Source organism: Harpia harpyja, chromosome Z (genome assembly GCF_026419915.1).
Source record: "Harpia harpyja isolate bHarHar1 chromosome Z, bHarHar1 primary haplotype, whole genome shotgun sequence".
Lineage (NCBI taxonomy): Eukaryota > Metazoa > Chordata > Aves > Accipitriformes > Accipitridae > Harpia > Harpia harpyja.
This window is the reverse complement of record NC_068969.1, coordinates 112114847-112139779: the sequence shown is the minus strand read 5'-3', so window position 1 is coordinate 112139779 and position 24933 is coordinate 112114847. Positions and strand designations below refer to the sequence as shown.

Sequence of the window (24933 nt, the reverse complement as noted above, 5' to 3'; positions counted from 1 at the left end):
TGTCTGCTTGAACATGTTTTCTCAGGAGTTATTTATAAGTGTTGTTCAGTACTTACTCAGAACTGCTTTTGCAAACATGTATTTCTTACCATAAAATGCTCCCCTCCTAACTACATATGATGTGATGACAAGTCACAATGGTGTAACAACATCTTGAAGACCAGATATATTTTTAATATATATATAAGCAGAAATATGTCTGCTTCTGGTGAATTACTGGGGACAGATTACTTCATCTGTTGAATCATAGGTTGAGTTTTCTTGTCGCCTTACTCTGAAGGGGGATTTGATCATCTGTGGTTTCTCAGGGCTTTTCCCATTTATAGTTGCATTCCAGTATTTCTGAATTGTTAGACTAGGAAAGAGAACACTAGGTGTTAGGATGAACTTTCCAAACCCTGCTTTTGCTGAGAGCTCTGTGTGGGTAAATCTAGCATGGTCTCGTTCAGCCCATTCGTTCTAGAGGACTCTTCCAGAGGGGCTGGGTAATCTTCAAGAAGTCCCATTTCACATCTGCCAGCTTTCTCCCACTTGGAGCATCTTCCGTTTTCCATTTCCTCTGAGGCATTAGGAGATGCTGTGTCAAGCTGTCACCAGCAGCCTTTGATCAACGTCGTATTCCAGTTTTGGAAAATCGCCGGAGTTCACGTGCTTTGACCTGAATGTATTTGCTTATCTGAAGCTTCTCAAGCTTGGAAAGATACCTGTTTGCACATTGTATGAGTCAGCCTCAGGAATTCTCTCCTAGCCTCCAGCAATATGTTAAACTGACAGCTGCCATCACTTGTTTTTTACCTCCCAGAATGTTCCTGTGACACCTTGACCTCAATCTCAAACTTTCTCAGCCCAGTGTTCCAGTGCATGAGCAACTTGAGAAGTACTTGATGTACCAGTGTCACGTTCTTGTTGATGTAGTCTAATTTGGGTCTGTTCTGGATCCTTAAAGTCTTTAGGTTGTGTTGGATGTCAACACAATTACAGTATTTGTTCTTTCTAGAACATGTAATAATTTGGTGTTTCTCAGTGTCCAGGCGGGCCCTTTTGTATTGCAGATGTATACGAACCTGTGGGAGGAGGATGGCAGTAGCTGAGGATAGACTCTCTGCTGCTTGTAGACAGAGAGACTTTACCATCTACATACTTGCACTGCCTGTGTGAGCTGTGGATACTGTAGGCTGCTGTACTGTTCAGGATGGTATTTACGAGAATAAGCACTTGAGGAGTCCCCCAGGTTGCTAGATGATTTACTGAATGGAAAATCGAGGGACCAGGCTTCTGTAGCTGGTTCAACTGTGAACTTAGATTAATTTTTTTTTTCATAATTTTTTTTTAATGCCTTTTTTAAACCTCTACTGAAGTGACTTTACCTTGTAGGGTCTCCATTTCTTTCTAGCTGTCTTTATGTGTTTACATGACAAATTTTAATGTCTCTCACTGACTTTTTTGCTTGGTTAGAGCTGCTGCAGCAGTCTAAGTACTGTTGTGTGAATGCTAGAGATGACATACACATGTTGCTTGAATGAGGAGTTGCTTTTCAGCCAGACTCCCAGTGGTCATCTATTTCTGCTCCATCTCCTTCAAATTTTGGAGTCTTGGCTTCCTTCCAATATTGAGTACTGTGAATATTAATTTAAAATGGCAAAGAAGGTGGAGCTTAGACTGATGTCTTTAAATCTTCAGGAATCGCCACTCATCAATCTTCTTGGACAGACCAGCTCCCTTCCTTGGCAGCTTGTGGGCATTTCGTCTTATCAAAGCATCATCAGCTACTGCAACAGTCACTACCCTCCCTCTGTTATCCTTGCTAAGGATACTGCAGCTGAACTGATAGTGAAGCTCCTGAAAATCTCAGCAGGCTTTGGTTCATCTTCGGATAGCCACATCCACCTTGTAAGTTGCACTGGTTTTGCAGTGTCTCTGAGCTGTTCTTGTCATTTGCAATGTTCTGCTTTTGTATATTATGGAGTGTGGAAAGAGTACGAAGCATGATTTTTTTTTCTAATTTATTTTAATTTTGATTACCAGGATGCAACGCTGAAGTGCCGAGCGTATATTCGCCAGGTGGTTCAATTTCTCAGCACCTTAGAACAAAGCGGAAAGATTACTCTTGCAGTTTTGGAACAAGAAATGTCCAAGTTGCTAGATGATATAGTCATCTTTAATCCGCCAGGTTTGTGTTAAAGAAGCGGCAAATTACTTTAAAGCTGTCAAGATCCTTACTCTACTGCATGGATTGTTGAACATCTGTGACTATGTAATTACTTGCATTACTATAATGTCTCCCTTATGGGCAGCAGGGCATGTTGCTTTGGTGATATATGTATAGGTGGTCTATTAGTGCAAAACAAAAATATGAACGTTACCCCATAGAGCTGTCAAGAGTGACAGAACCAACAGAAGAAACAGGGGTTATGTTGTGAGTAAAACTGATGACACAAATACACTCTCTTGGTCCTGAGGGATTGGGTTCTAAGAAACGGTTCTAAACTGTTGTGCATTTGGGAAAACTTGACTATATTGAAGTAGGGGAATTATGTTGATGTACGCTAGTAGTATGGTGTATCCACACCCACAGCATTTATATTGATCTCATTTTTAGTCTAGTACCATCCTGAGCTTCCTCTCTCAAACTAAAACTGCAGGTGAAATCAGTCTTCTTGCTGTACTACACAGAAATACTTGTCAGGAGTCGTGTCTCTTCCTATCTATGAGTCACAGAGGTGTGCTAGCAAGAGTGTCTGAAAGTGTCTGAAAATCTGAGAGTCATAACTGTGCCTCAGTATTTGTGTTGCTACTTGGGGAAGCTCTGTAGGACAGCCCCGTAGTCCGTAAAACTCTTTGCGTCTTGGAGACGTGAAGGCTTGCCTGTTGCTGCTGACGCTCCTTGTGGCTGAGAAATTTTGGAGGAGACAGGAGCTCCAGTATCAGAGGAGTAGCTCTGTTTCATGAACCCCTGTGCACGCTTGTATGCGTTAAAAGGCTGAAAGAGAGGATGCTCCGTGTTGCTCGTGCCCGAGGATCACTGATGCAGAGTGGCAGGGAGGTGGTGGTGTGTATCAGATTTAGCTTCTCTGCGCGGTTTGGAGGGGGCTGGCAGAAGTTTTTGCAAGCAACACCTTCTGTTGACAACAGCTGAAGAGGAGAAAGCTGGACTTCTCGTGTGGGCAGTGTGCCAGGGCTTGTCCCAGAGGATCTGGTGGGCTCTGGTGTCAGGTATCTGGTGGTGGTCCCACTCGGTGGTCTGCAGCCTGTGGGACTTGGCTGTAAAACTCGTTGTGACCGTAGGCAAGTCAGTTAACCTCCTGGCATCGTCTTTCTCGGTTGGTCTGGGATAAGAGATTTTTACCTTACTGGAGAGCTGTGCCGTGACAGATGACTTTTGGGGCTTTTTTTTTTTGTGCCCCCCCCCCCTTTTTTTTTTCTTAGTAGGTAGATACGGACAGAATAGCTTAGTTTGGAAGGGCTTTTGGAGGCCTGTAGTCCAACCTTCTCCTCAAACCAGGGCTAGCTTCAAAGTTAAATCAGGTTGTTCAGGGCTTTGTCCAGTGACCTCCCAAATATCTGCAAGTGTGGAGGTCTCAACCCCTTTGGGCGATGTTTTTGCAGTGATTAATCCTTCTTTGTGCGCAACTTTTCTTTATAACCAGTTGAAATTTTTCCTTCTACAATGCCTGATGTTGTTTGAAAAGTTTCTTTTATAACAATAGTGGCTTTTTTCATCAATATGTGCAAAGGTCTGCTCTGTAGTTAAACTTTTAAGAGCCAAGCGCAGGAAGCATTTGTGCTTCAAGGGTACTGTTACAGGTGGCCCGTGATAACATGTTCAGGCAACGCCAAGAGATGGTTTCAAAAAATATTCTGGGGCAGAACACTGGGTTTATCAGGAAATCTAGAATCCTGGAAATGCATGAGGGGATTGCAACATTTTAGGGTTCATCTTGGTCATATTTCAAATTGAATCACCTATAATCTTGATTGTTTCACTCTAAGCTGTCCTTTAAACTGTGTTTTAATACCCAAGTTTTCTTGGAGACTGTAAATGTGCTTTATCATTCAATTTATTTGCACTGTAGTCATGGTAAGAGACCGTAGGTGAAAGATGGGCTCCAATGTACTCTGCTGTACAGTGTTATCAGCTGTCTCTCTGTTTAACAAATGATGAACTATCACATCAAGGGAAGAGACTGCGAGGAACGGGTGTCTTACTGCAGCTTCATAAGTACAGACAAGGAATTGAGATGTGTAATGAGCAAGAGGCTTTTCCCAGTATCTACAGAAAGCGTTCAGTGGTGAAGTTGAATTTGGGTTCTAGTGTCTCTTTACTGAAACAGCTCTCTTATTTCTGACTTTCAGATATGGATCTGCAAACACGTCATATGGCCCTCAGCAGTCTCTTTACAGAAACGCTGACGATGATGAACAATTCTAGCGTTACAACAGCTGAGTCGCTACGGGGGAGCTTACGAAAGTGGATTGACAGCAAAGTGCACGGGTTGTTAGCAATGCCTCTTCTCACAGCAGCGTGTCAGAGCCTGGCCTCTGTGCGACACATGGCAGAGACGACAGAAGCCTGTATCACTGCTTACTTCAATGAAGGTAGGAGTCTGTCTTCTGCTGCTGCTTGTCTCAAACTTTGATCAGTCTTGGATGCCCATTAAATACAAATAGTCTGGAATCCCTATAGCTTCCTGCTGCCCAGTACTGGAACTGGGTTTTAATCTGGTTTCTGTAATCAGAGCTCCTTTCTTTGTATCTAATGGCTCCCAACTGTCACACGTATGTGCTGTAGTAACTAGTTGTAGAAAAGTTAGGGCACTGTGGTTTGGGTTTTTCAAGTGCTCTAACTGTGTATTTTCTTAACAACTATACCTGTCTCTGTGAAAAATGATTTGCTCTTTTGCAACTTTTTAAAAAAACAATCATTTCAAGAGAACAAAACAGGTATTTGTCCCCTCCTCTAGTGTTCTGTGGGCTAACTTAAGAAAAAATATTCTTGATTGGTAAAACTCTGAAATTCTGTGGTGTGGGGGGTTTTTTGGTGTGGGTTTTGTTTGTTTTTTTTTTTTTTTTCTTTCTGTTTACATATTCCTTGTGGAACTACATTTCAATTTCTTCCACATTCTGTGTGATCAGATTTCAGTACACCTGAAGGAAATATTTAGAATTCCATCGCTAAAATTTTCAAATTTAATCCTGACTGAATGCTGGGAAAATATCTCTCCTTGACCTCAAGGAGGTGCCCTATGATAGTGGAATTTTTCTTTTCTCTCCTTTAGAGTTGCATGACAAACTGATTACCTGGAAAACAGCTAAACCAGCCCAAATTCTGTAACTTACAAGAACACAGTGAAGTAGTTCCAGTTCTTAGGTTTTACCAAGTACTGCTTTCTCGCCTGTTCTTTGTTCTGTCCTTTTGTTTTCTTTATAGATTTTCCTCACCACCAGGATTTAGGCTGGGGCCCTATACTTGCCTCCCTCCAAGTTCCTGAGCTAACCATGGAAGAATTCCTGCAGGAGTGTCTGTCTTTAGGAAGCTACTTGACCCTGTATGTCTACCTGCTGCAATGCCTAAACACTGACCAAACTCTTACCAATGAAATGAAAATCCTGCTAACCATCAACAAATGGCTGGAGCAAGTGTACCCAAGGTACAAAATTCAAGGCTTCTGAATATACTTTGACTTTTAAATAAGGCTGTAGTTGTATAGCTGGTATAATTAGGTGGCCAAGTTAATTAGGTTCATTTCACCAGGCTGCTGGATGAAATGGCCGAAGTTTCTATATCCACTGTTAAGGAGTCTGCTCAACGACAGTGCCAACGCTAATAGTAGTTGTGGTTAAACAGAAGAAGGAATTTTATTCACTTGAACACTTCTGGTGCAGTTTTGGTCGGTTTTCAGTCAGAGAAGCTTGATTTCAATGGCAGCCTGGATTTGTGTTCAGTTAAAGCTACTTTAAGCAAACCCTAAATCACTGTGGGTTCCACTCTCCCGAATGTCCACTAGGTGGGATGAGTTATGTGCTAAATATTGAGTTTGACACTCAGACACCTGGCGTTCAGCATCTGTGAGCCAAATCTGAACCCAGTGGATTTGGTGGGGTGCCCAGAGTTAGGGGCCTGTATTGCTATAAAACAACTTACTAGATAACAGGGTTCCAGCGGGAAAGGATGGATAGCTTTGGGATTAAAATGATAATACTTTTTACCTAAAGTATGTAACAGCTGTATTTACAGTAGCTGTTGAAATTGCCAGAATTTAGCAAGCATGGTGAATATTTTTCCATGTTAATGTTCATGTTTGCTGTGAAAGAACATTTTTGGAAAATGTACATTCCCACTGTTTCTTGAAATTCAAAGAATACTTTCACTGTTGTAGGTACCATAGTAATTCGATTGCCAAAGTGTGAAGGAGACAGCAAAGCCACCATACGCAGCAAATTAAACCTTGCTCTAAACATCAAAGCTGAGGGTGCCTGGGATGGGAAATGACTGGGCGGAGTAATGTGAGGATAGTCTGATGCAGGAAACTCGTGCTGATGCTTTATGTGGAAAATCTGAGCTTGTTAACTTAAACTGCAAAATGTTTGCGGGAAGATTAAAAATATCATAGGGGGAACTTCACTTTGTGCTTTGCTCAACAAAAAACTTCAACGTTTCCTTTTCTAGAAGATCATATTAAAAGTCTAAATTGTTGTGGAAACAACAGCTAGTGCTTCCTAAAGTGTTTTATTGGTAAGCGAAGAGGAAAAAAAAAAAAGAGTAGAGATACAGCTTCATTCCTTTTATACCAAGTCTTAAACAAGTTTAAATCCTGTTATGGCTGCAATATAATTTATTCTCAGTTGTAAAGCTTAAAAGGAAGCATTGTTTTTTGTACTCTTATAGGCCCTTAAAACCTGCTAGCTGGTGTCTGGATCAAATCCAGAACAACGGCAGTTACAGTGGTATAATAACTGGTGGGGTAGTATAGTTATGCTATCCTCGTATAGTAAGATTAGCTCTCATTAATAAACCATCTGAATTCTTCATGGGCCTAATGGGGAGAGACACAAACTTCTTAACCTATGCATCTGACTCTCTTTTGTAATTATATTTTGTTTTATTTTATTCTTTAAATCTCACCTAAAGCTCAGCGAAGGAGGAGGCGAAGCTGTTTCTTTGGTGGCATAAAGCCATGCAGTTATCCTTGATTCACATGGAGCAAGATGACACCGTTCTGATTGAATCTGTCATTCGGACACTGCTGTCGATCCAGGGCAGGCAGAGTCAGCTGGCTGAAGAGAGACTGACTTCTGGAATACTTGGTGCTATTGGTCTAGGCAGGAGGTCTCCTTTGTCACCCAGGTAAGGGTTGAAGGTGTGGCAAATTAATTGGTTGGAGTCATCATGTTAAAAAAGCTGCAGCCTAGGTCCAGACTGCACAGTGCAATGTCAAAAGATGTTCTGAATCCATGCTGTCCAAATTTGTAAAGTTGTTTGGGCCCATCACAGAAAAAATGTAGCAAGTTTTTTAATCTGGTTAAGAAGTGAAAATGAACTTCTTCAAAGTTTGTGGTGGAAAAGGAAAGAAAATGCAGTTGTGATTCTGGCTTAATGTCCATCTCCAGCAAAGTTTGTAGGGAAACTGTTTGTTACAGGAAGATACTTTCAGCTAGTCTGCAGAAGACTGTTCCAGTTGACCTCACGAGAATTTTGTATGATTACATGCATGTTGCCTTTTCCATCTTGACCTTGAGGGGTTGGAAATGTTAAGAGTAGCTCAAAGAAGTATTTGCTTGCTTGTTACTCACTTTACCTTCTAAAGAGAGACACCAAGTTTGGTTGTTAGGTATTAAAATCAAGTTCACCATGGAAAGAATGCCAAGAAAAAACACGTAAATGTTTGTGGTTCAACACAGTACTTAAACATAACTTTGTGTTTATAAAGACCTTCTGGGATGCAATCCTGTTGAAATTGTTCTGAAATCTTAGTCTTGTTCAACTCGCCCTTTGATTTGGGTGATGACACTGTTTCAAAGGCTGTGAAATGAAGGAGTATTTCAGATGTGACTTCAAAGCTTCAGCTAAGCTTGGAACAGATGTAACATTTCATACGTATGGTATTATATTATCCTCTAGTATGTATGACATCCTGTTATGTATATTTTAAAGTGATTTATTTTTTTCTAATGCATTGAAAAAGATCCTCTAAAGCCTTTACTATGTTCCTCATCAGAGAGATCTCATAGGATAGAACTTCCAGTTTATCCGCTGTCGAGAACTTGCAAATTTGGTATCACCTTCTCTCTCTGTCCTTTTCCCTATGCAAGGTTTCGGGTGGTTGCCCGCAGTTTGTCCGCCTTCCTCTTGGTGCAGATTCCTGCAGAGAGTCAAGTCCGCTTGAAAGCGGGGTCAGAGCCAAAGCTGTCGCAGAAGGCCCAGCAGGTAGTGTGTGCCAATTGCTGGCTTGTTGACATGCCCTCTTTGCATGCTTGCTCAGCTTGTGGGGTGAAGCTTATAAAAGTCACCGCAAGCATTTTTTCGAGCTAAATCCTGCTCTTAGCTTGTTGATTTTATTCGGCGCTGAATGCCCTCAATCTTTTTTTACTTCTGCTTTACACCTGGCTCTAAATTCTGAATTTCCGAAATAGCTTGCTGCTCTCACTTGTCTTCTCAGGGAAGGGGGTGTATCACAAACCTGTGTACTATTTTGCTATACATCAAAACACCATGTTGGAATTTGCCAGAGACGAGGCCAGGTGCAGCATAGGCCAGATGATGATGCGAGTTTGCTGAACTCTGGTAGCAGGACTGTGTGCCTGAGCCCTAACCTAAAGTGATCCTAGGTAAAACTGTTTATACAGCGTTCTGTATAAGTATGAGGGCATCAGTATCTAATCTGATATACTGAAAAGGTGCAGGTGAACTTATGTCTGTAAACCCTGAGTTCAGAAACTTTGGAACATAGCAGGTCGAAGGAATTTAAAACAAACAGGAAAAAACAGTGCTGCTGTGATTGCACTGCTGTTCAGTGAGAAAGAAGGGCTACATTCACACTAACGCTTGTTTATGTGAGATCAGGGCTTAAAAGCCCTATGACAAATAAACGTGCCTTCTTCAGCATGTGCACTGACCATGTTGTTGTTTTGGTAAGTGCATGGGAAGAGGAAGGAGGAGTTGATTAGAAACCAAAGCAAAGTAACTTACTTGGTACAACTTGTTTCTCTTCTAAGAAATGAATGAAACTTGTTCAGATATGTTTCCAACATTTGCCCCAGCTGGTACTGCCAGCATAGGCTCTTTTACATATAATTTTTAACTTGACATTGTCTCTGTAATATTATTAATGGGAGTAAAATAATACTTTTATGAAAATCAAGATGTTCATAAGAACAACCTGAAGTGAATAGTTCAAGTGTGTCACAGTTTGTAGTTCGGTGTAATTCCCTTGAAACTATGTCTTGAGTTCATGAAGTAAATATTTTATGATATTTGGGTTACAGAATCCTAGCAAGCCTTGATAGAACAGTTGCTACATTGATCTCAGAGAGAGAACAGCTTGAAAAATACGAGTTGACTTGAAGCACTGTTATGTGATTGTATTTTACAAATGTTTTGTTCCGAATACTCTGGGTTTTCTAGGAGATAAGGATCTTCTAGTGAAATTGTGCATATGATGGCTCATGAAGCAGTTTGTTATGGACCAAAGTACGCACAGCTAACAGAATTTTCCCTTGTATCTATAGGCACTGAATGCTCTTGAATCTATGGCATCAAACAAACAATATATGGATTATCAAGAGCAGCTCTCCCAGTCTTCTCAGTTCATCAAGCATCCAGAACATTGTCTTCGAGATGGCAATAATCTCTTGGCTCTCCTTATTAACACTCTGTACCCAGAAGTGCATTATTTGGACAGCATACGATAGCAGCACTGAGCTCACAGAATCATCATGCAATGTTGATTGCTGTGGTTTACATATAATGTTGTTATTGCACAAGTAATTTTTACCTTCGGAGTTCCACTTAATTAAGTCAGAAGTGTGAATGGGAACTGCACACTGGCAAGTTTTCTCCCCTTTAAAGTTTTCTTTCTTTTCTTTTGATTTGTAGGCCTGTGGAATTGCTTAGTTTTTGTTGACTGAAAACACCTGAGTATCTTCCTGTGTATGGTGCGTATCTGAGAGGAGATACCTGAGGATAGGTGTACAAATCATTAGACAGCAAAGCTCATCCTGTAACACCTTAAGTTTTTGCTTTGTGCCTTTTTTAATTTTTCCAACGTGTCATTACTCAGGCCAGTTCAAAGTGAGTGGAGGATTGTGTGTAAAAGAGGTTTTGACGTTCTTAACCAGGATACCTCTGAATCTTACGTGAGTGTGTGTCTGGAGACTTGTGAAATCCCTGTATTTGGCAAGATAGTGGTTTAAATTTTTACTTTTTTTTGCTATCCCACAGAAATCTGTAGTAGAAAGGTAAGCCTAAAATCTTCTCTCACTTCTGTAAATACAAACTAAAGTTTGAACTAAAGAACTTTGGTTTTCCCTGTTTTCTAAATATTAGCGAGTCTGTATCCGTATTGCTTGATTAAATGCAAGTGACTTCTACCCAAGTCAGGTGATTTAAATCCAGAGATGGATTTTCTGGATCCCCAGTGTCTGGGAGGGAAATAGCCAGTTATGATCATGTTAGATAGGATTCCTTAGTTCTGAAAGTTTGGTTGTTTAGGAAATACTGATTTAACAAGTGGACACCCACCACTTAATTATATTCTTTTCTGCCTAGCTGGGCATGACACGACAGGATTTTAGATGACACTGTGAAAAGGTATTTACCTTGTATTAAATTCGGTGATCACTTGTTAGAATTCTATTGCCAAAGCATGAACCACGAGCCTGTAAATGTATTGTCTCAGCTGAATGATCCCTGGTTTTGTTGCCTTGTCTGACCATAAGATGCACTTTTGTTCAGGGAAAGCAGAAGGCGAGTTTCCCCAGTTGCTTGTCTAATGTCCCTTTTATCACCGATACATTTGAGGTGGCCCAAGGTCCTGCAATCCCAGTCTGTACACCTCTATGAAGGAACAATGATCACTTCTCTTCCTCCATTAATTGTGCCTTTCTGTTTAGAACATGGTTACACGTTAAAACATTGGTTCTGGTCGCTAGAGGAAGGATATGTGCTACCTACTGTCTGGTCAATAATGCTTTGAAGTGTTGCTCTTAACTGTGGTTCTGGTGCTGGAGAACAAATCACCTTTTTCTTCTTGACAGATTCTGCTAACTGCGCCAGCTGGGTCATTAGATCACCTTCATCCTAATGTGGTCTTAGAGTTCTTTGCTCTATCTGCGAGCCTATAAATATATATATACATATGTACATCTCTCTGTATACTAACCAGGTATTGATGCAGCATGTTTTTTAACAGACTCTTTTGGAAAATTCATGTCTGGAAGAATACATTCTGCTGCTTTTTTCCCCCCCAAAGACTTAAAAGCACTGGGTTTATTAGATTCTATGTTATTGATCAGTTGCATAAAAATGTGAAAAAGTCAGTTATATATGTGTTTGACATGCATTTTTAAAATGAGATATTGTTTCAGCTGTTGAGTTTTTACAAATGTTGTATTTATAACATGCTATGTCTGCAGAGACCATGCAAAATAAAAATGAAACCCCAAGTAATTTGTGACAAACACCATGATATTTTCAAGAATCATGCTGGAAGAATCCACATCAGGTAATAGGTAATTGTTCTTGGAGAGGAATGTATGATGGGGGAATGCCACGCAGTTGCTCAGTTGACGGAGGTCTGGAGACTCTTCTCTTTAACATCCTGGATTCAACACATGTGTGACACAACAGCCTGGTTTTGTGCCCAGAGCCCAGGAGAAAGCTCATTTGTGTAATGGCAGAAATAATGTTTCTCTGTCCTGGCAAAATCCCCCAAAACTCTGTGGTAATGTAGGGTGATGCACTGGTTCTGTTCTTTCAGCACTAACAACTGACCCAGACTGTGGAATTTGGTATTTATCCCAAATGAGGGGAAAGCTGGTAGTGTGGAGGGAAGTAGGAGAAAACTATGCCTCCAGTGCTGGTGGTACAACATTCTTTCTCAGGGCTTTGCTGGTAGGCAGGGTTGGACCAGGCTGGGGTTACTGCTGTCAGCAAACACCATTGATGCCATCATCACGTCCATTTGTCTTGACCATTGAAACAGCTTCTTTAATAACTTACTGCTTAAAATGTAATAGAAATGATGCTGTTGACTTTTTTCCCATTTCTCGATCTAATAATTGTGAGGAAGACAATGTGTTTTGTCATGGTTAAAGTCCTCTCTGTATCACACTATGGTAGGTCCTAAGAAGTAGGGAGAACTCACCGTAAGCTACAGCTTTTGCTTTATGTGTCACCCACAAACCAATCTTCTGGCTTCTCGGTGACCATGCTAGCAGTAGAAGTCTGAACCTGTGCTTTCCTCAAATACAGGGGAACAGTTTTATGAACTAACAGATCCACTGGCAGTTCTCTGTCACAAATGTGAACTCCAGAGCTTGGATTATTCTCGGAGTGGTGCCCAACAGATTGACTTTTCATTTCTTCTGGTTTTACTGGAAAGACTTTCACATTCCCAGCATCTCCCACCCTCCCTCCTACCCTAAACTGCAGTGTTCTTGTTCACATCATAAATGGAACCAGGCAATCTCAGAAGGAAAACTGAGTTTTGTGGTGTTTCTAGCATTATAGATCGCAGTGGAAAGTGTGCCTTTTGGACAATTCATGCAGTTTAGTTGGAGAATGAGTATCTGTGGCTTTTTGAATGTTTGACTCGCACAGCAGTTGTTGCACTGGGATGAATTGTTGCCTGTGGTTGGCAGCTTAAGTATTTATTAAGAAAATAAGGTCAAATAGGGAAATGAACATAACAGCTGAATGTGGCATTAAGTTAGTGGAACGGAGAACCAGAAGTTGAGCAGCAAGATGTGTGAAATGTGCAGACAGTGCTTCCTATGCAGGCTGCCTCTACAGCGTCCCACAGGGGCTGTGGTATTGTGGTGATGGGAGTTGGTATCGTTTACTCTGGAAGCTAAAGTGCTCAACAGAGCAATGGCCAAATCCTCCCAAACCCTGATTATGTATAAACCGGGAGAGTGGGGGGTGAAGGGGAGGAACTGGAACACACTTGTTAGGCCAAAGGAGGTCAGTACTAGAAACCTCCTGGCATGTGCTGTGTTTTGTCCCTCCAGTATATACTGGTTTGAGTCCTCTGTGAGGACCAGGGCCTGTCAACGTGGGGTTTCTTCCTTATGTACTGCCTGGGCAGGTGGTCTGCAGTGGACACCCACCACACCATCACCTGTGTTTGCTGGCCTGCTAATGCTGACCTGTAAGCTCTCAGGTGGCTCATCCTCAATCCTGTAGGGGTTTGGATGGGTTAAAGAGGTCCCTTACTGGGGAGAGGGACAGGATTCAGGCAAACTCATTTCTGTGCCTTTCCTGGTGTCCAGGGCTGTGGTGGGTTCCTGTACCTGGACCTCCTTGTTCTCCCATTTGTTGCACTAACGTGGACTGTGCTTTGGAAACCAAATAAAGTAAAAGTCGAACAGCGCTGATCCATGAGTTTCCTCGCATCTAAATTGCTGCAGCAATTTTGTGACATGCGTTTGCTGGCAGTGCTCCGAGTGTAGGGTGCTGACAACGTGCAACAGGGCACGCTCAGTGCATCCCGGGTGGTTTTGGGGCACGAGGTCTGATGCTTCTATTTGGACCCAAACTACTTGAGTTAAAGAAGTAGTTTTCAAGAGAAGAATCCTGTAAGCCAAGCCTCAATCCCATAAAAAGGTAGAAATGGGTTCTCATTACTCTAATACATGTCTATAAATCATAAGGGCTCAGAAATTCAATTCAGTTTGTCCGGTTAATATTGCTGATGTCTCTTTCCTCCTGTGACACCTGTGAAACTGAGCTTACCTGTCCATGACTACACTGTCTGCTATAACTTCCTTTTTATCTTTGCATCTCTTTCTATTTGTATTAAACCTGGCTTTGCCACTGCTGGGATTTTAAACTGGGATTGAAAAGATCAGGTTCAAGTATTTCCTTGCGTTTATTTTTTTCTTCCCTTTTTTTTTTTTTTTCCCCTTGTTATCCTGGCCAAGTCATTTAAAGTTGTGCTTTACTTTCCCAGCGCAGATGTTATGAAGAGCTGAACTTTAAAATATTAATTCCCAGGCTGGGGGTGAGCTTGCAAGCAGGACCACAGGCTTGATGGTAATTCAGTAGCAGCTCGGGCTTCCAGCCAGCGGTGGTTGTTACCAGAAGCAGGATCGTTAAGGGAAGAGTTTTGGAGCTGCTGCGCTGGAATGATCGCACGGAGCATTGAATCCAGTGATACAAACCTGGAAGTAGGTTCTTGTCACTTCTTTGCTTTTCATTCTTTTTTCTCCTCCTCTATGCCAACCCATCGCTCTTCACAGCCCTCTCCTGGACCTTTGTCTGACCAAGACGCCAGGTTGACTTGCATCATCCTGTACCATAAGCTGGGTCTATTCACCTGGTCTTGGAGCACGTTCCCAGTTGGGTTAGAGACTTGTCGGTGGATGGCCAGAGACTTTGTAGTAGCGACTTCATCGCAGAAGAATTTGAAATGAGCAGTCAGGCCTTAAAGGACCTTTTTCATGTAATACAGAGATGGAAACTGTTTAGAAATAATTTTGGGGGCTTTTTTTCTTTAAAAAAAAAAAAAAGCCCATTTGGTTTATTGAAACATTTTCACAGGGTATTTATCAAAAAGCTCTGAGATTCTGCTTGTGTGGGCACTAGGAGCTGCAGTAGAGTTACAATACAGACCACCCTTTGCGTGTCTTGCTTTCAGCTCCACCACCTTCTGGAAAACCTCTTTTCCTTTTTGCTTGGGCTCCTCTTGAAAGTTAAAATTTCCTCCAAACTCTTAAATAAACTCTTCCGGAAGTTAAGGAATAATAATAATAATAATAATAAAACCAAACCAGCAGAAATTCCAGTAGTGTTTTTTTCGCAGCTGGTATTTGAAACATGAAAATGGCTCACTTGCTGGCTTTCGGAAGCTGCATGTGTTTTGACAAGTGGAGTGGTGAAAACTGCTTTTTGAAGTAACTTTTGAAAAATAGCAAAGCAAAAAGATGTGAGAAAATGGTGGACCGTTCTCTGCTTGCTAAACACTATCTGATAAGGGCTAGAAACACACAGGTTGGTTAGAACTGACATCCTATGTAGATCCTCTTCTGCTCTTCCAGCTCCATCCCTCTTTGTTTTCTCTTTTCTTTCTTCTGTTTTCCCTTTAAGGGCTTCCCTTGCTTGTAAGCAGCAGCGGGGATGGAAGTCACGCACGTGCAAGGCCTGTTTGACCTTCTGCGCATCAGTCAACGTCAGTCTTATGTTCGCTGGGAAAAGGCACCCTTGTAGAGAGCAGACAGGAATTCGAACTGTGCAAGCGGGTGCGGATGAGACGGCCCAGGTCCTCAGCTGCGTCTGGATGCTGTTCTTTCTGTCGGCAAAGTCTGGCCGCTGCCGTGTCTGCGGTCAAAATTCTCGTAGGTGGAGTCTTGTGGCTGTGGCCTGGCAGTGGAAGAAGTGAATAAGGTGAAGACACATTTCTGGTTGCTCTAGACTTTATAAGTGGCTTTAGCTAGTAGTTAAGGAGAGTCGGAGTTAAGTGTCTGCAATACTGTCTGATACGGGTCCTCCCTTCTGCAGCAGGTAGTTTTGAAGTGTTTGAGTTGCATCTAACGTTTTACATCTTAAAGCATCCAGAATGATCTCCTACACCGTTAGCATTAACTGTTCTGCTGCTCAGAGCCTCAGGAGGTTGCGACAAACTTCTCCTGAGAGGATCTGCTCTTGCAGAGCGTGGAGGAGCTTGGTTTTTAAGCTTTCATCTATGTATGTATCTATACAAATGTAATCAAGGGTGCAGTATGGTTTAGACACTGTTAAAGCAGCAAAATGATGCTTTTGAAAATAATTATTACAAATTTAACTGTAGGATTAAATTCCCTGTTGCCCCTTTCGCTGTGTCCTGATGCTGTACGCTTGACTGTCCTGCTGAAATGCCCGTCTTTCTTGGGTAAGGGGAGGGAAGGAGACATCACATAGGGATAACTCGGGTTGGAAGGGAGCGGCCCCAGGCTGATGTAATTATGCTGACCTCAGATACAGCTTCTTTAGGTTTAGCCTAAGGGTTGTTTTTGCATTTTAGTTTGTTGTTTTTTGGGTTTTTTTTTCCCCCATCCCTTCCTGGCTTGGCCACCACAGCTGTCGGGAGTGTCCAAGGATGGCGTTGTGCTGGGTAGTGGGAAATGCCAAGGGTACCGTGGGAGCGTGGGGTGGATGCCAGCCAAAGAATTGGGCCCTGCCCCACCTGAGCTGACTCTGAGGTGGGCCGTTTTGCATCTCCCTACCTCTTCCATACTTGACAGATCTCATCAGCTTTGGCGTGGACCCTTTTTTTTTTTTTTTTCCCCCCATTAGAGACTGGGGTGCAGAGGGAGGGGAAGGTTTCTGTCGCACAGTTTCCCCCCCCTCTCTCGTTCGTCATTCCTCAGCCTGGCACAGACCCCGTCCCAGTCTGTTCCCTCGGGTGGGTGGTTCTCTTGCTAGCTTAACGTGGCTTCCTACCACGCTCTGGGCCAATGGCCCACCTAAACTTCTGCTAGCCCTTTGCTGCCGCAGCATCCGCGTGCCGTGGTCTCTCCAACCTGCTCTCCCTTGTCCTCACACCAGTGGGGTCTCTTCTCAGCTGTACCCAAACCAGAGCCTCCTCCCAGCAGTGCCCAAGCCTTGGTCCCTCACACCGGCTCGCCTGGCCATCACCCCAACCCTGTCCTTGTCCCAGGAGCCTGCTCTCAGGCCAGGAGGTTGTTGCCAAGACCAAGGACACGTTGCGTTTCTCTCCTTAGCCATCTCTACCCTCTTGCTGATAACGTTGAGTAGAAGGCAAGACATCCTTACCGGGCCAGGCTGGATGGAGCGGAGGAGGGACCTGTGAAGTGAGAAGGTAGACGTGGGTTAGCAATGGGGTCAGAGCAAGGTGGGCAGCCAGGACTGACCTCGAGCTGTCGGGGAGCTGCACTGGAGTGTGGTTGTGACACTCCAGCGACTGGGGAGAAGACCTTCTGTCAGGCGTGTGGCCCTCGTGGGAGTGGGAATTAGGCACTGGAATACAAGGAGCAAAGCGTTTCTGGTTGGTCTCGATGCTTCTACGGTTTTGAGACAAGCGGTGGCTTTCGCAAGGTGTTGACGTCAGACTGTGCCTACAGATCGAGTTGCGGTGATGTGACGGTTTGTCCAGCCTGAGAGGCAGAACCCCGGATCCCTCCTGGTCCCCTCCTGCCCACGCCATCCCATGGCAGGGGTGGTGGGCACAGGGGGGCCAGTGGTCTCCGGGCTTCTTGGGAGGTCTCATCCCTCAGCCCGTGAGCTGATTTTTGTCTCCTACGAGCTGGGCTTTCCCTGCTCTCATGGCCTTGGTGCGGTTGGGAGGTGGGATTTCACTAACGACGGGGAGCACCTGGGTAGCGAGGCCCAGGAGACCACGAGGGGCGGTTTGTAAAATGACGATGCCCACCCCAGGAGATTAAACTGTTGTGTGGGATGCAGCGAAGGTAAATCCTGCCCGTGGGCTACAGGGGAAGAGGTAGTAATTAGTCTGCTTCAAGAAAAAAAAAATTAAAAATCTGGTTGCGTAGGCAGTGGGTTCTCTGCTAATTGCCCATCTGTTAGTTTATTAACCTTTCTCCTCAGGTAGGGAAACTCCTGCTCCCTCTGTCTCTTCAAAGATCCCTTCCCAAAGGAGACCTCCTGTCCGCAGGCTGCGACTCAGCCGGCCAGGAGGTCCCTCTTACTTGTTCTTAGATTTCCCATTAGAAATGTCCTTCTAGGGTGGAAAATCATGAAATCATTTAAAAAAACCCAAACCCAAACAAACCCAACCCCTCCTGCCTGACTTTATCTCCCATCTGGTTACCAGTCTGATGGAGGAAGACTACCGAGGGAAACAGCAATACGTACCTCCTCTCGAGAAAACGGTGGAGCTCAGTATCACCAGTAAAATAAGCACTTTAATTCCGAGCGGCACAAAGATCAGGATCAGGAAGAAGGAGCTGTTGGATGCTTTGAATTTATAGAAGTACACAGCCCCTTCTGCTCTCCCATGGGTGTTGACAGCGGTACAGGTATATTTTCCGTCGTGGGTCAGGTACCGGAGCTCCTTAGTGACGCGATGGTTCGTGCTGGTGATGGAGGTGATGTTGCTGTAGGGTGGTCCGGTCCAGGTCAGAGCGGGCGCTGGTTCCCCCTCGGCAGTGCAGCGTGCCTGGAAGGTACGATCCCCGTTGGAGCTGACGGTGATGTTAATGATCCTGGGGGCAGCTGCAGAAATAGCAACAGGGGAGGGAAAGCGGTCAGGTTTCAAAGGCAGGTCTAACGCAAAACACCTGGAAGGAAGTCTTGGTGCACCCCCGGTGTGCTATATCAGGGTAATGTTGGGATCAAACCTCCCCTTCCTCGTTTTTTTTCTCGGCACTTTCTTTCCCTAGATTTCCCCACCCTGCCTCTGTTGGATAGAGGAACAAAAGGATTCACCCAGCAAAGCCTGGGTGCAAGGATGTGTACTCTATTTGTGTTTTATCCCTGTAATGCCATTTTTCTGAACTTCGGTCAACTTCAACTGTTGTGACCTTCCACGGTGGCAGAAGGCAGAGGCACTGTGCTGTAAATCGTCCATGAAGAAGGGCTGCTTTCTGCAGTTGCACCGTGAATCGCAGCCCACTGCTGTGCATGACATAGGCACAGGGTGCAGCTGGTGACCTTTTCGGACCGGCTGCATTTGCACGTGGTCGGGGACAAGGCAACCACGGTCCTCTCCTGCAAGTGTCTCATGGCTGTTCCTTTGGTCTCTGACCTCCAGAGCACCCATGGCTGGATCCGTTTGTGCGAGCCCTTTGCTTGGTGCCTGAGACTTGCCAGATTTGGCAAATTATTGTCAGGAAACATTTACGCTCCTTGCTACAACCTATTTTTGATGTATTTCTCCAACCCTGTAGCGACCACCCAACAACTGGTGTAGGTTCCTGGTTGCTTTGGCGTAGTACACCAATACCAAGGTAGGGCCACTAATTTTGTGTCCTGGATTTGTAGCATATGGGATTGTGTGACTGCATGAACAGTGGTAAAGATCATTTTGGGGATGCAGAATGTTAAGACATGCGCTGTTGAACATGTCATCTTTGGTTTAGTCTGCTAAGGAGGCGTAGGTGATACGACCAAGCTCGTGTTACCCATCGATCCTCCCCTCTTGGGCCTGTTGACCCATTTAATGCATTTGGTTCCTAAAGGCACTGTGAAAACTGAAGGGAACTAAATGAGTGTCCTCGCGGAGGAAAAGCAGGAGTTCAATATTGATTTAATTTTTGGTCAGACTAGACAACAAATATATAGCTTTCAACCACCTACAGCACGTCTTCCCCCTTGTCTATGTAATGCAGGAGGAGTTTGAGGCTGGAGGACTGATCCATAAGAAAGCTAGCTGTGTTAGTCGTGTGTCATGTGTCTGTGTGGTTTGGTGTTTCAAAAATAACCTTTTAAGCATTATTTAACCCCTCCCATTCATACTATCAGGGTCCATTCCCCAAACCATTATCTGTGCAATTTATCATTCCTCTGGTGTTAAAATCCAGGCAGCCCCTGAGAGACGGATCTTGCTGCCGTCCTGCCCTGGTCATGCTGTGTGTGTGGGTGTTTAGGAGCTGCTCCCAGTGAAGGAGAGCCTTTACGCAGAACTTCCCAAGAAGTAACCGAACTCATCCTCTGGTCCTATCTGGACGCCCACAGTGCACAGCAGGCGTAAGGCAGTTTCACTTTGCAAGCAAAATCATCCAACTTGTGGCAGCTTTGCACTCACGGGTAAGGTCTGATGCTGTTCCCGGGTCTCAGCACTCCCTTGATCTGCGAGCGCGCCCTGGGACACGGGATTAGCATTTGACGTTTGTTATGAGCTGGTTTTTCAGGCTGTTTGTACTTAATGTTTCCTGCTGCAGAGGATTTTTGGACCTGTGGCGTGTGGGTGCCAGGTATCTTGTCTTTCCAATCCCCCTTCTTGTGCTTGTATTTGCTAACACGTGCTCAGCGCCCAGGCTCTCCTCTTTAGATTCTGATGAAGAGGATGCCTTTAACCCTACGCCATCGGCTGCTGACCCCAGCTTGCCTCTCTGCTGCCTGCACAGATCCTGTGCTGCAGGGACAAAGTGGGATGCCCAGGACTTGGCTGGCTCTTACCCCAGCAGCCAGAGCCTTGCTTTTTCCTTACCAGTTTTGTTCCTCTTCCCTTCTCTGCGTTGCGCTCATCGCCTCGTACTGGAAGGCTGCGGAAGGCAATGATTATTCCCTGCCCAAATGTTATAAACTATCCACGGAGCTGGAAAAGCCAACCCTTTGGAAGACCATTTCAGGTCAACTTCTGCTACCATCTCATCAATTTCCACCTCTTGTGGCTCTCGCTTCCCTACGGGGTGGCTTTGGCTCTCACGCCCTCTTACCAATCAAGTGCAGCTTTATCCCATTCCTGCTCTCATACTTGTCGTGGATATCTCCGGACAACTCCACCCGACAGAAGTATCTCTCGCTGTCGCTCCAGGTCAGATTGTCAATCCTGATGGAAAGGTCCTTGTGCCGGGGGTTGCCAAGCAGTTTGTATTTGTTTTTGTAGCTGATGGCAGTCTTACAGAGCTCGCTGGTGCTCTGGCTGATGCACTTGAAAACTATCGTGCCATTGTAAGGTTCCTTGATCCTCCAAATGGCAGTGAGGGTCCGGTCAAATGTTTTGTAGGGGTGCGTGAAAGTACAGGGCAGGATAACCATCTTCCCAAGCTCACCAGTAACGTCAGATGGAACATGAACAGACCAGCCGTTGGACTGCACACCTAGAAGCAAAAAGAGATATCGACACTGAGTTATCCGGAGTGTTTAAGAGGGAAATTGGGCATCCTTCCTGCATCTGCTCTGTTGTTGGTCAGAAAACAGATTCTGCGTTCTCGTGGTGGGCCCTGTGCTGCTTGATGTTCTTGCTGAGGACTTGCAGATGATTGCGCAGCCCAGTTACTGTGGCTGGATTTGGTACCGGTCTGCAGCAGAGCTCCGGGGACTGACTAGCTCATGTTGAAAGTGATTGAATTCCTAAGCAGGCTTCTTGTTTGTCGAGTGAACAATAGCTCCTTAAGTTGCGTAACAGTCTTTTGCAGTTAACGGACATTTATGTGCTTGGAGGGACAGCTTAGTTTTTTCTTTTTAAAAAAAAAAAAAAGCTAAAAATAGAAGTTTTACATGTATTGAGAAATCTGGTGGCTTTAGGCACTGAAGTGCAGGAAGCGTAGCAGCCCTGCGTTTGAGTGCATGCACACACGCACTCCGACGTTGTAGTATTTGTTACACTGATCACTTGGTTGCATTACCCCTGGGGAAGGGAGTAACAGCTGAGGTTTCTAATGATCAGTGCTACGATCATCGCAAAGTAGCATCTTACTCCTAAGCTGTGACAGGATCTGAGCAAAGACTTTAAGATCATTTTACACAGGCTGGTGAGAAAAGGCAAGTTCTCTGTATCAGCTCTTGCCGTAGGACAAGACTTGGCAGTACAGAAAGCATCTCCCTGTTAGCAGAGCATCACTGCACAGACTCGAGCTGCCAGGATCTTCCCAGACAGGCATTGTCCTGGCATCCCGGCAAGGGAAATCCTGAGTTTTCCAGCTGAGATGTCACAAACATTGGTTGGGATTTTGCTGTCTTGGCCAAATTAGGTCACAGTAAATCCTAGTGCAGTCTGGGGAGCTGAACCTCGCTGCCACCAGAGCCAGTCTGATCATTTTTGTGCAGTGATGAAAACAGCCTTCACCTGAATGGACGCTCCCTACCTTTGAAATATATAGGGAAAACTCAATGTCTCATCCGTTCCTCTTCCCCAGGAACCAACAGCATCAACAAACAGCACCTGTTAAGCAATGCTTTCCATATAGCTATGTGTATCTATCCACTGTCTTGCTAATTGCAACAGCTGTAGCAGCAGATTGTGGCTTCAGGAATGTCTGTGGCTATGTTCCTGTCTTATGAAACTCACTTGATGGCTTCATTAAATCAGCGCTTTCCCCTCAATAGCTGAGAATAACTGCAAAAAATGTAAAGGCATCCTGTAAGTAACTGCCATCCATCCCTGGTCTAGCTGGCTTCACTCTGGTCTGCAGGTATTCAGCTGTTGGGTTACTCGTGTAAGCTCTAAGATAAGATTTGTTGCTTGTTCATATATCTGTTCTCCATAATATTTGACAGATACCTCAGTGGCGGTGCAGCTTGTATTAATCTATTGTGCGCTGCACAATGGACAAAGGCCAACCTAGGACCGGTTCTCTGCCATTAAGTTATTTATCTGGAGTCAGTGCCAAGCCCGTATTTTGATTACTGAGATTTGAAGTCGGGCTGCCTTGTCATTCATTATAATGATACGAATACCTTTTGCAGCCTAGCTAATCTAATATACAAGGCTACGCGGCCACAGGACCTCTAGGAAGCTCATGGACTTTGAGCACAAGGACCTGGCAGTGAAAACAGAAAATGCTATTGCTTTCTAGTTTATTTCATGTTATTTTGGTTATTTTACGGCATGTCACTGTGACCCTTACTTTTGGAGAACTGCAGATCATGTGCTTTTGAGCACGTGATTTGCTTTTCTCTGCCACCTCTTTGGTTTGCATTTTTTTTTCCTAATCTTAAGCAAATAACATTCTTTTTAGCACATAAACATCCCCTTGCCCTCCACATGAGAAATAATGTTAAAAATAAGTGCTTCTAATGTTACCAGCTCCACCCATTTCTATGGAAACACAGTTTGCCTAGGTTATGAGTGGAGGGAGTTGTCAGCATCTTGTCTATAATTTAACCTTAAAGCTTCAGCATGGTAGGTCTTCCGTGGCTTCCTCCTGCTAATATCCAGCTTCCATTTGTTCCTGGAATTAAAGCTTTCACAAGAAACAGGGAAGGTCATAGGTAAATAGCCTACACGCCTTACACGAGGTAACTCCCAAAAGCAGTTGTCAGGTCAGTGGACCTGTTAGTTGTCAATGGAAAGATCATGAAGACAACAAGATCGAGAGCTGGAGACCACCACAGACACTAGCCTTGCTCTAGCAAACAGTTTGACAGTATGTCTAAGCAAATCCCATTGAGTTTAATGGAACTTAAGTGCATACTTGAAGATAAACGTGAGTTTAAGTGCTCAGTGGAACTGGAGCAAATTGTGTTTGTTGCGTAATAACTCCTAGGAATGTGAAATAGCATTTCTGGGTGGTGATGGAAATGCTGCATCCAACTGAAAACGCACAGGAAAAGTTAGATGAACTCCTTACACAAGTTAAAAAAGCAAAAAAAAACCTTCCAAACCCAACCAAAGACCTCTCTGACAACTGCAGAGTCCAGCCTTTGAGTTATTCCAGTATTCTCACATGCACCTGGAATTTCAGGATCCTTTTAAGCAATGCAAGGGATGGTGCAATTCTTGGAGAATTTATTGTACCAGGCAATTCCCAGGGTACTTTGACTAGAGCACAAAGAAAAGCCCTGATCAGACAGGGATTCGTAGCAAGCTCAGAACTCACCCTTCCTGGAGATGCGAAGGAGGCACAGAAGAAACAAGCCAAACTCTCTCATGCTGGTTGACGTTCTCCACTGAGGTGTATCAGCAAACCAGAACCGTCTCTATTGCATCTGAGCTGCTGGTCTTGCAGTCACAAAACATTTTTCCAGGGTTGGAAGAAGTTGTGGTTTTCCTCTCCCTGGAGGGAATGAGCTGTCAAGCTGAACCAGCTCTGGATTCAGATATTAATAGTTTTGTGGTCAGTCATGTGAAAAATACACCAGAGGGAATCGGAGTATTACCATTTTCCAGCTAAAGGAAGGGGACTGCAGATTGAGGCTGCAAACACCCACTCCGTGCGTGTGATGGGGCAAGAGGGGACGGCTTTCAAGTGCTACCAACTCACCAGTCTGGAGGAATTTCTTACAATCTGCTTAAGGAGGTGGTAAACAAGACCCTTGCTCTCCTGGCTTGAGGCAGTTCTTTCTCCTGAACCTGGAGCCTGCAAGCCGACTGTGCTTTTACCCCTTATGCTCCCTGGTTGTTGTCATCCCTAGGTGTAAAAAAAAAAAAAAAAAAACCAAAACAAAAAAACCAAAAACCCAAACCAAACCTCTCCTCTTTGGAAATAATCTGAGCACTTGTGCCAAGGTTCAGCGGTGGAAGAGTGCTCCGGTGTCCGCTGGTGCCCTGCTCTGTCCGGACTCCCGTGACCCTGATGAGTCGCGAGTTGTTCTCCTCCTTGTTGTTAACCTGCGTTTGACATCAGCTGAGCTCCAGCTTTTGCCCAGAATCCTTGCGCAAACGCTCGTTCTTTCCCTCTGGGTTTAGCTTTAGCAAACTTTCTGTGCAGTTTGCTAATCTGCGGAGCTCAGGGCTTGTGGAGAGCTGACCGTGCTCCCCTCCACGTCGTCTCCCACACGGTGATCCCGTGACATTGTTAAGTTTAACCTTGGTGCGTGTATTCCCCGCTGGGGCTTAGCTTGAGGTTCGCTGCTTTTGCTTCAGACCGGAGGGAGGGCTGATGTCCGACTCCCTCTTCCCATTTCGGCAGCTATGCTTGCTGTAGGGTCCCGCTGCCTCTCTCCTCTTTGGGGATGGGGACAGCAGCACCCACGCGATTCCCGCTGGAATGTGGGTGTGCAGCCGCTGGAGGCCTCCCAGACCCAATATTAGAAGATGTTGCCGCTTTTGCTGCGCCAAGAGCCAGCGCCTTCTTCCAGCAGAGATAGCAGGGTTCCCCTTTGCTCCTCACCTCTTCTCCTTAAACTCTCCATGTATGTTCCTTTCTTAACTT

At 44.5% G+C, this 24933-nt stretch overlaps 2 protein-coding genes across 5 annotated transcripts in view; one reads left to right on the top strand and one right to left on the bottom strand.

The window, feature by feature from the left end:
- EPG5 (ectopic P-granules 5 autophagy tethering factor) overlaps nucleotides 1–11661 on the top strand; it is a 57974-nt gene extending 46313 nt beyond the window's left edge. For 3 of the 4 annotated variants that reach the window (XM_052776087.1, XM_052776086.1, XM_052776089.1), the window contains 7 exons: nucleotides 1681–1890; nucleotides 2026–2170; nucleotides 4354–4596; nucleotides 5429–5648; nucleotides 7130–7345; nucleotides 8311–8425; nucleotides 9727–11661. In XM_052776087.1, the coding sequence (XP_052632047.1) occupies nucleotides 1681–1890; nucleotides 2026–2170; nucleotides 4354–4596; nucleotides 5429–5648; nucleotides 7130–7345; nucleotides 8311–8425; nucleotides 9727–9909 (1332 nt within the window). In that variant the 3' untranslated portion in view covers nucleotides 9910–11661. The remainder of the gene's footprint in view (nucleotides 1–1680; nucleotides 1891–2025; nucleotides 2171–4353; nucleotides 4597–5428; nucleotides 5649–7129; nucleotides 7346–8310; nucleotides 8426–9726) is intronic. The other variant, XM_052776088.1, reaches the window with a different exon arrangement.
- Nucleotides 11662–15459: 3798 nt separating this feature from the next.
- On the bottom strand, nucleotides 15460–24161 carry SIGLEC15 (sialic acid binding Ig like lectin 15). The gene is made up of 5 exons (XM_052776090.1): nucleotides 23659–24161; nucleotides 20554–20937; nucleotides 18029–18388; nucleotides 16970–17000; nucleotides 15460–15577 (listed from the first exon to the last, which is right to left on the bottom strand). The coding sequence occupies exons 1-5, from the start codon at nucleotides 23708–23710 to the stop codon at nucleotides 15481–15483; spliced, it is 924 nt and encodes a 307-aa protein (XP_052632050.1). The 5' UTR covers nucleotides 23711–24161; the 3' UTR covers nucleotides 15460–15480.
- Between the last annotated feature and the right edge of the window lie 772 nt (nucleotides 24162–24933).